The 11157-nt window shown below is 35.4% G+C and overlaps 1 protein-coding gene across 1 annotated transcript in view; it reads left to right on the forward strand.

Annotated features, from left to right (window-relative positions):
- The window catches only part of LOC108297885 (coiled-coil domain-containing protein 14-like), a 51931-nt gene that overhangs the window by 29636 nt on the left and 11138 nt on the right, over window positions 1-11157 (forward strand). Inside the window, 4 exon segments of the mRNA XM_017520563.2 lie at window positions 1597-1676; window positions 3849-4064; window positions 4138-4207; window positions 4209-4268. Coding sequence (XP_017376052.1) covers window positions 1597-1676; window positions 3849-4064; window positions 4138-4207; window positions 4209-4268 — 426 coding nt within the window.

Here is an 11157-nt window from a genome sequence, read left to right on the forward strand (position 1 = left end):
TTGTTTCTCTATCTGCTAAGAAATCAAGTAGAAAATCCAGTTAATGATCTAGTTACCTGAAACCACTCATTAGAGTGTAATTGCTTTTTGGAGGAAAAAAGGAAGGTCTTATTAAAAAAAAGCTGTGTGGGTGTGTCTTTGGTTCCAGATTAATTTTATAGAGAAGTCAAATCTACTTTTCTCTCCCGTATGTAATCTTGCTTCACAATCCTGTCAAAACAGATTTATGGACAGGAGACTATTAACAAGCTGCACTGCTACTAAAATGATATAAGAAGGGTAAGAGGAAGTTAGCAATTATTGAACACCTTCTGCATACCAGGAGTATTGATGGTGGAATCTGATACCTCACAGCAGCCTTGGGAGGTTGGGAGTGCAAGTTTTCCACCCATATCAGAATCAGAAGCTTAGTAACTTGCCCAAGATTCCATAACAGAAAATGTCAGAACTGAAATTCCATCCCAGAAATCTTTGCCTCCCACCCAAACTCATGATGTTTCTGTTATTGCCATTCTATTTCTTATGTGAACTACTCATTCTTATCCTTTGTCAGTTTTTACTATATTGCCTTTTTTACTTATTTGTAGGAGTTCTTTAAATATTATGGACCCCTTGTCTGTAATATATGTGCAGGTGTTTTCTTTCAGGCTTTTACTTCTACAACAAGTTTCAAATTTTGATATGGTTAAATCTTTCGTTCTTTTCCTTGATGCTTGCCGGATATTGAGTTTCACTTAGGAATACCTTCCCCCTTCAAGATTATGTGGATTTCCCCCTAAAACTTGTATAGTTGGGTTTTGTTTGCATATTTTATCATTTTTATTGACTCACAATTAATAAATGTGAATGATGCGAGGTAGGGTACTATCATTTTAGATTCAGTACCAAAACTAAATATTTTAAAGCACAATATTTTTAGATAAGTAATTCTGGAAAGGTAATAGAGAACTTTTTTTCCCCTTAAGTGATAACTTCTTAGGAGTAAAGAAAGCACTTTTGTGTGTTTCTATTTGTGAAGCAAATCCATATTGTGAAGTTCATTGTAGCAGGTCAGACTTGTAGCCTGTTAATATTCTTGTTACTTAAGACAATTAACTTTTCCATCTAATAAAGAAATTATTAGAAGCATAAAATTGTGTTTCAGCATATGATAAACATCAGGCAGATAGATGTCTGATAGCAGTCAGTGCCTATAGGTAATGACAAATCTTTTAAAAAGTAGATGATTAACTACAGTGATGAAGATACACAGAAAGAAGATGAGAAACAGCAAGAGGAGATAGGAAAGGAAAGAAATAGAAAAAAAAAATCACTGAAAAGAGACAAAATAGAGAGATTAACGTTTTCCTCATGAGGGGAGGTTTTATGTTTTAGGCAACTTTAAAAACTATCTCAGGCCTTATAATAATAGTAGTATGGTTTTGTTTTGTTTTGTTTTGTTTTTAGTTTTTTTTTTTTTCATTTGTTTTAGGGATGAAATGGACTTCTTCTGTCTTCGTGGGTTTATCTTTTATCTTTTTTGATAGGCTATATAACATGTATACTATTAAATTAGCCTAGGATTCTTGCATTCATAGTTCTTCATTATTTCTTTAGGCAGTTGAGAATTTTGAACCAGCAACTCAGCGAACAGAATACTCATAAGCCATCTGGTGCTGCGGATTGCAACCTTGAATGTAGGTATAAGAACTTTAATGATTGATAAATTATTTGTCGCTTTGGAAATGTTGATAAAGAATTGAGCTTTCATAATTACTTTGAGAGGACAAATTTAAAATATTGCAGAAACATAGGAAAATAAAAGATGCTATCACTTCCCAATAACATACACCTATTTTTAAAAACAACAACAACAACAACAACAACAAAAACAGGAGTGTGTTTTCTTTTACATGTCTTCTCTTCATATGTAATTGATTTATTTCACAAATACTCATTGAATACCTACTGTGTGCCAGGCACAAATAGAGCTATATATGTACTTTTTAAGAAATGAGATCACACTATATATACTTTCCACAGCTTCTGTTTATTTATTTAATATGTAGTGGACATTTTGTCTATCAGAATATGTAATTATGCATCTTTCTCTTTAAGATTTACTTGGGTATTCTGCTTATCCAGGTCTACCATAAGATGGTCCTCTGTTAATAGTACTTTTCCCTTTTTTCCCAGTGCAAACAACACTTCAGTGAAAATCTCTGTATATGTCTTTGTGCACACATGTTAGCTTTTTTGTTGTTTTGTTTTGGGGTTATGGGGGGGCTTGAGATGGAGTCTCACTCTGTGGCCCAGGCTGGAGTGCAGTGGTGAGATCTTCGCTCACTGCAACCTCTGCCTCCCAGGTTCAAGTGATTCTCTTCCCTCAGCCTCTCAAGTAGCTGGGATTATAGGTGCCTGCCACCATGCCTGCCTAATTTTTGTATTTTTATAAGAGACAGGGTTTCACCATGTTGGCCAGGCTGGTCTTGAACTCCTGACCTCAAGTGATCCACTCACCTTGGCCCCCTCAAAGTGCTGGGATTATAGACATGAGCCACCCCACCTAGCCAGCATTTTTGTAGTATAGATTTTTAGTAAAATTGCCGAGCCAAAGGGTGTATACAGTTGCAGTTGTGACACACATTACCTAATGGTCCTTAATGATCACAGTTTAATAAAGAAAGAAATTATAATAGTACCAGAAAAAAAGATGAGAATTTTTTTTTGTGGGGGGAGCTTTTCCTAAGCCTGAAAAAGACTCAGATGCCACAGAAGAATAGATTGATAAAATATGTCCCCAGAAAACTTTTTCAATTTCTACGTAGCAAAATTATAAATACATTCAAAGCACATCAACAAAATGGGGAAACAATACATGGCATAACAAAGGCTTAATCTTCTTAATATATAAATATATCTTATAAAGCAATAAGAAAAAAATATGATTACCCAACATAAAAGTGTTCAATTTCATCAGAATGATTCAGAAATTATCACTTTGGCTCCATTGTTAACCAAAGGTGAGGAGAGGGAGTGGGTAGGAGAGAGAAGGCCTAGAGGACAAGTGGGGAGATCAGTAGTTGCCTCTTTACATAGCTTCTCTTCTTTATATTATCTGTTCATTTATCTTATTGTTTCTTTGAGTTCATTACTATTTATAATTACTTGTTTGTTATCAGCTCTGTGAGAACAGGGACCGTGTCTGTGTTATTGATCTCTGTATATTCCGACTCTAATACAATACCTCATACATAGTAAGTATTCACTGAGGATGTATTTGCTAAATATATGGTGCCATTTACTTTTATAGCCATGAAAAAAGAATGTGGTAGCTCTATGTGTTTGTGTACAACAGTCTTATGGAATAAAAGGCAAAGTTAGAAACTGTATTGTGTGTGTGTGTGTGTGTGTGTGTGTGTAGTGTGTGGAATATGTGTAATACCATATGCAAAAGTGTTTTCCTGAAAGATACCAAAATGAATAGTGATTTTCTCTGGGGACCAAGAGGAGTGAGAGGGAGATTCTTCATTGGGATCATATGGTATTATTGACATTTTGTGGTGGTTGAATTTTTTTAATTTTATACATGTATTATTCTTTCTTTTAAAAGGATTATGTATTATTTCTTTTAAAAGGGTTAAAAATTAATGCTTAAAATGTTAATTGGAAAAGAAAGCTGTGAATTCTGCCAATCAACTTTTAAAAATTTATGTAGTATTTATGTAGAACTGCTTAGAACTACTCATGCAATTAATTGTTAAGCAAAATCAATGTATTTCAGAACTTTTTTTTTAAGAAACAGGTGTTTTCCAAGTTTGTACTTTTTAGGTTTGGGAAACAACAATTTGATCCATTTTGTCTTACAGTGTTTTCTCTTCAGTTATTGAATATGTCACTGCAAAATCAATTGGAGGAGTCACTAAAGAGCCAGGAATTACTTCAGAGTAAGAATGAAGAGCTCTTAAAAGTGATTGAAAATCAGAGAGATGTAAACAAAAAATTTACTAGCATATTTAAAGACAAAGATCAAATTATACTTGAAAATAAACAGCAATATGACATTGAGATAAGAATAAAAATTGGTACGTATTTACACAGTAGTTATGGTCACATTTTTTAAAAGGAATAAGGAAACTGAAACTTTTGTTGTTTTAGAATTGGAGGAAGCCCTAGTCAATGTGAAAAACTCCCAGTTTAAGTTAGAAACTGCTGAAAAGAAAACCAGATTTGGGGATAACATTATGTCAGTGTGATGCTGAGGTGACTCGACTAAGAGAATTAACCAGGTAAAACTGACTTCCTTTGAATAACCCATGACTTTTTTTATTTTTAGATATTTTTATAAACTTCAAAATAATGCCAGACCTGTTATCTCACCCATATCTTTTTCTCTTATTTCACCAATTTTTTTGCTAATTTCTAATGATGTTTTCTTCTATTCCAATTAAATTAGTTTAGAAATGTCAAACCTGGCTAAATGATTTTTTTAAACCACGTGATTCTGGGCAGGGTTCTCTGATGAGAAGCTGAAGACTTGTATTGCAACACGGTTAAGCCTCCTGGTTCTGAAGCTAGAGAGATCTGACTTGAATCCCACCTTTGCCACATATTAGCTGAGTAACTGAGCAAGTCATTTAACTTCTCTAAACCTGAGCCATAAAGTAGGGAAATGAATACAGTTGTGGGAAACTAAGAAATCATTCATGGATAGCACTTAGCCTGGTAAGCCCTCATGCAATATGATCTTGGGTAAGTCAGGTAGCCTCTTTCAGCCTTATTTCATAAGTTAAGTGAGGGGGTTGACAATAGCCCTTAAGATCACTTCATTCCCGAACAGTATTTTTCTAAAATAAAATTACCTCATTCAATTTTTCTATGATATTTACTTACAAAGTTCAGTTTTCTTTTGAGATATTTGCTAAGAATTGGATTTCAACTGCTTTTTAAAGTTCTAGGAGAGAAGTCAGTGATGTTAGGCCTGAAGATAAGCATATCTGACCTTGTCTTTGAATGATCCTAGAAGTTTCAGATATAAAATCATCTTGAATATAAAACAGTCTTCCTTGTGTTTTCAATGAACAGATCCATTTTGAATTTTAAATTTCTCCCCTCATTTTGAATGATAAACTTGCAGGGAAGCAGATGAAACAGTAATATATATGTAACATTTAATTTATTAATTTAGTTTTATAAATGTTTGAAATTACTTTAATAATCTGTTCATATGAAAATACTGCCCTTTTCCCACATTTATATTTCATAAGATATTTGCATTTAAACTTTTAACAATGGGAAAAGCAAGTCTTTTTATAATCATATAGAATTATAATTGATTAGGTTCTAGTCAGAGGTTCTGAATATTGGCTTATACCAGTCTCATTCAAAATAAAGTAATAGAATGTCCCTTCTTATGAAAGGCTTTGTAAGGTATCCAAAGGAATGTGTCCCCTTTTTTCTGAGGAATAATTTTGGGGTGAGAACTTTGTTAGTGTCAAGTATTTATATTAAGAGAAACCAGTAACAAAAGGCCACATATTGTGTGATTCCATTTATACGAAATGTCCAGAATAGGCAAATTTATAGAGACACAAAGTAGATTAGTAGTTGCCAGAGGTTGGAGGAACCGAGGGGTGTCAAATGGGAAGTGACTGCTAATGGGTAGTTTCATTTAGGAGTGATGCAGATGTTCTGAAATTAGAGACAGTTCTCAACTCTGTGAATATACTAATAACCACCAAATTGTGCACTTAAAAGGAGTAAATTTTGTGGTATGTAAATTATATCTGTTGGGTGCAGTGGCTCATGCCTGTAATCCTAGTACTTTGGGAGGCTGAGGTGGATGGATCCCCCTAGCCCAGGAGTTCGAGACCAGCCTGGGCAACACAGCAAAACCCTGTCTCTACAACAAATACAAAAATTAACTGAGCATGGCAGCACATATCTGTAGTCCCAGCTACTGGAGAGGCAGAGGTGGGAGGATTGCACGAACCCAGGAGGTTGAAGCTGCAGTGAGCCGCTATCTTGCCACTACATTCCAGCCTGGGTGACAGAGTGAGACCCTGTCTCAAAAAAAAAAATAAATAAATAATATTTCAATAAACTGTTATTTTGTAAAAGATATATATGGTATACAGTCTGTTTAGAAAAGAAAAAGAAAGAAAAGAAAAAATAATAAGTCAACATGGTCAAGTGCCGTGGGAGTTTGCTTAGGAGTTACTATGAGCATCTGTTTCATTCTAAGGGACAGTTCTTTTCTTTTTTTTTTTTTTTTTTTTTAATTGTACTTTAGGTTCTGGGGTACATGTGCAGATCATGCAGGACTGTTGCATAGGTACACACATGGTATTGTGGTTTGCTGCCTCCATCCCCTAAGGGACAGTTCTTAGCCCCAAGCAGAAAACCCGATGAAGTGGAGGATATAGTTCTCTGGTAGTTTTCTTTTCTTCTCACAATCTTTTTCTTCATACTCCTAAATTCAGCTTCTTTGTGGATATGAGATCACAGCTGATATCTTTTATTTATAAAGTACTTCGATTTTTTTCAAAGTTCTGTCTTTGAAAAAAGACATCATTTTATTTGTCCTCACCTATGGAGGGAAGATTTTAGTATCTGCATTTTCATAAATGGGCAAACTGAGGCCACACAAATTAAGTATTAGAAGAGTATTAATAACAGAGCTGGGACTAGAACTCACATCTCTTAATTTCTAGCCAGATGTTCCTCTTGCACATGGAGTGGCTTTAGTAATGGTAACAACTCCATGCCTAATTTAGCCTAAGTAAACCTTATCATTTTTTACCTGGGAGGTAGATGGATAAATGGATGGATTCATTCATTTGTTCAACAAACATTTATTGTGTATTATGTTCCAAATATATATGTGTGAAGCTTATATAAAAATAATTTTAGTTGCTCAATATCCACATTGACAAGCTAAAAGCTTATTCCAGTGCTTTACTGACATATGTATGGGTATGTCTTTTTTTAAGTAAATGCATTGCACATGCTGACATTCAGCATGTGCAATGTATTTACTAAGAAAGTTGGTAACAAAAACATGACAATCTTTCAGAGTAACAGTATAACTTTTCTAGAAATTAGTAGAAAAGGAAAAAGGGACTTACCTGACTTTCACAGCTAGTTAGTGTCTGAGCTCTGAGCTAGGACTAGAGCCAGGATTTTGGCTTCCTGTTTAAAAGAGGACAGCTTTTCTCTGAATGAAGATGCCCCATTATTGAGGGATTCTTCTACCTGTGCAGGAGGTAGTTTTGTATCTGCTCATTCTTTCAGAATAACTTGTAGTCTGCCCTTTGCATTGTGTATTCAGGACGAAAAAGTGTAATTGGAGCCTTTTTTTTTTTTTTTAAACATTTATCCTAACATAGAAGTATAGGAACTGAAAAAGTTTATTAATTCTTAAGGCTTACAACCTGCCTTCAGAAAAGGCTCTGTCTACAATATTAGATATAGACTTTTCCTCTCCTTTTTGTAAGACTCTCAAGAATTTTCCTATCAGTTTTTTACATTTTTGTTAAGCACCTTTTTATGCTGGGCATAAATCCTGCGTCTTGACTACTAGCTCACCTGTCAGATTAATTGCACTCTTACAAATGATTGTAAAAACATGATGGGAAGGCTTAGCACGGTATCTCATGTGGAGTTTAGCACTATCCCTACATTTCCTAAAGATTTAGTAACAGCTTCAAAATTCTAAGTACATCCATTGATATCAGCTTTGTACTTTCTTTTTTTTGAATCTCGCTCTGTCACCCAGGCTGGAATAGTGTGATCACAGCTCACTGCCACCATGACCTCCCTGGCTCATGCAGTCCTCCCACTTCAGGCTCCCAAGTAGCTGGGACCACAGGCACACGCCTCTGTGCCCAGCTATTTTTGTTTAACCTTTTTTTTCCTCTCTCTTTTATTATCTTTTTTTTTTTTTAATACTTTAAGTTCTGGGATACATGTGCAGAATGTGCAGGTTTGTTACATAGGTATACACATGCCATGGTGGTTTGCTGCACCCATCAATCCGTCATCTACATTAGGTATTTTTCCTAATGCTGTCTCTCCCCTAGCCCCCCACCCCCTGACAGCGCCAGTATGTGATGTTCCCCTCCCTGTGTCCATGTGTTCTCATTGTTCAACCCCCACTTATGATGAGAACATGTGGTGTTTGGTTTTCTGTTCTTGTTTTAGTTTGCTGAGAATGATGATTTCCAGCTTCATCCAAGTCCCTGCAAAGGACATGAATGCATGCTTTTTATGGCTGCATAGTATTCCAGGCTAGATATGTGCCAGATTTTCTTTATCCAGTCTATCATTGATGGGCATTTGGGTTGGTTTCAAGTCTTTGCTATTGTGAACAGTGTTGCAATAAACATACATGTGCATGTGTCTTTCTAGTAGAATGATTTATAATCCTTTGGGTATGTACCCAGTAATGAGATTGCTGGGTGAAATTGTATTTCTGGTTCTAGTTCCTTGAGGAATCACCACACTGTCTTCCACAAGGGTTGAACGCTCCCACCAACAGTGTAAAAGCGTTCCTATTTCTCTACATCCTCTCCAGCATCTGTTGTTTCCTGACTTTTTAATGATTGCCATTGTAACTGGCATGAGATGGTATCTCATTGTAGTTTTGATTTGCATTTCTCTAATGACCAGTGATGATGAACTTNATACTTTAAGTTCTGGGATACATGTGCAGAATGTGCAGGTTTGTTACATAGGTATACACATGCAATGGTGGTTTGCTGCACCCATCAATCTGTCATCTACATTAGGTATTTTTCCTAATGCTACCTGTCCCTTAGCCCCAGACCCCCTGACAGGCCCCGGTGTGTGATAGTCTCCTCCCTGTGTCCATGTATTCTCATTGTTCAACTCTCATTTATGATGAGAATATATGGTGTTTGGTTTTCTATTCTTGTGTTAGTTTGCTGAGAATTGGTTTCCAGCTTCATCCATGTCCCTACAAAGGACATGAACTCATCCTTTTTTGTGGCTGCATAGTATTCCAGGGTAGATATGTGCCAGATTTTCTTTATCCAGTCTATCATTGATGGGCATTTGGGTTGGTTTCAAGTCTTTGCTATTGTGAACAGTGCTGCAATAAACATACATGTGCATGTGTCTTTCTAGTAGAATGATTTATAATCCTTTGAGTATACACCCAGTAATGAAATTGCTGGGTAAAATTGTATTTCTGGTTCAAGATCCTTGAGGAATCACCACACTGTCTTCTACAATGGTTGAACACTCCCACCAACAGTGTAAAAGCGTTCCTATTTCTCTACATCCTCTCCAGCATCTGTTGTTTTCTGACTTTTTAATGATTGCCATTGTAACTGGCATGAGATGGTATCTCATTGTAGTTTTGATTTGCATTTCTCTAATGACCAGTGATGATGAACTTTTTTTTTACTTTTAGTAGAGACAAGGTCTCACCAAGTTGCCCTGGCTGGTCTTGAACTCCTTGGCTCAAGCCGTCCTCCCACCTTGGCCTCCCAAAGTGCTGGGATTACCAGCATACCCAGCCATTGTTTTGTTCTTTAAATTAGAAAACAAAACAAAAAGTCTCTGAGTTTAATTATATCTAAATTCATCCACGTTGTTGATTTATAATTTCTTTGGTGACATCCTATGCAATTCACTTGGTTAGGAACTTCTCCAGTATTGTAGATGGGTTGCTGTGACCACTTTAATTTTACTTTTGACTTTAGAGTGTAAGGCAGCAGCATCCGGCAGTACAAATAAATCTACATGCTCTTCTACTCCTTCACTCTTCCCATAGTCACACACCTTAGTCAGATAGGCATGTGGTTTTGTATGTGTGTTTTAAATAATCTCTCAGAAAAGAGATTTTGTAAAATTTCTGAATGCCTTTCTCAGACTTTTGGGAGGGGCAGTGAGACTGAACGGCACATGTACAAGGTCTAAAGAAGTACCACAAACCATCTCTCTTTTCCTTCTCCAGCCTTCAATTATTTCGAAATGGACCTTTATCCTTTTTTTCAGATTTTACTATAATGTATGTTATAAAACCATTAAAATGTGAGGAAAATTATTATTTTCAGTAAATAAGTAGTGAATATTCTTATAATAGTTTCAAAGAGCATTCTTACAAGTACTCAACGTTATTTAAGTTAATGTATTTTTATAAGTAGTCTAGAAAGAATCCTGCATTTGTTATGAAATGTGTGAATTTTCTGAGTATTAAAAATTAGTGTGTTTAGCTGAATTATGTGTAATAGAAACATTAATATATCCACTTGTCACTGTTTAGGTGCTCATATTCCTTCCTTTAAAATTTTAACATTTTCACATCTCTTTACTTACAGAGATTTTTCTTTTAATTTCAGAGACAATGGTGAGTCAAATTCTGTTTATACATAAAAAAATTAGTAATTACTATTAATTTCCAGAAGTTAAGCTTTTTTAAATGTCAGTGTTCCTTCCTTCCTTTATTTATCTCTGATTTTGTCTATATCAACAATAATGTTTTTGTTAAAACTGGAAAGAAACCTCAATATATGTATTCCTTTTCTGAAAATAAATAAAAATTTCAGTATGCACTCTGATCAAATTAATTAGTGGGTCATTATTCATTACAGCATTACTTTAAAGATATGTTTCTCCAACATATTTTTGTGTTTTAATAACAACTCATTAACTTCTTTTAAAATTAATATCATAATTGACAAATTAATATTATCTTAATTATATTTATGGGGTACAGTGATGTTTTTATATGTAAACAAGGTGAAATAATTAAATCAAGCTAATTAATATGTCCATCATCTCACTTATCATATTTTAGAGTGAGATATTTGGAGTTTACTTATTTTTAGCCATTTTGGATTATTATTAAGTATCGTCACTCTAGGCCGGGCCTGGTGGCTCACACCTGTAATCCCAGCACTTTGGGAGGCCAAGGCAGGCAGATCACCTGAGATTAGGAGTTTGAGACCAGCCTGACCAACATGGTAAAACCCTGTCTCTACTAACAATATAAAAATTAGCCAGGTGTGGTAGCAGGTGTCTGTGGTCCCAGCTACTTGGGAGGCTGAGGCAGGATAATCACTTGAACCCGGGAGGCAGAGGTTGCCATGAGCCGAGATTGCACTACTGCACTCCAGCCTGGGCAATAGAACGAAACTCCATCTCAAAAAA

The sequence above is a fragment of the Cebus imitator genome, unplaced genomic scaffold (assembly GCF_001604975.1).
Source record: "Cebus imitator isolate Cc_AM_T3 unplaced genomic scaffold, Cebus_imitator-1.0 Scaffold855, whole genome shotgun sequence".
In the NCBI taxonomy this organism is placed as follows: Eukaryota; Metazoa; Chordata; class Mammalia; order Primates; family Cebidae; genus Cebus; species Cebus imitator.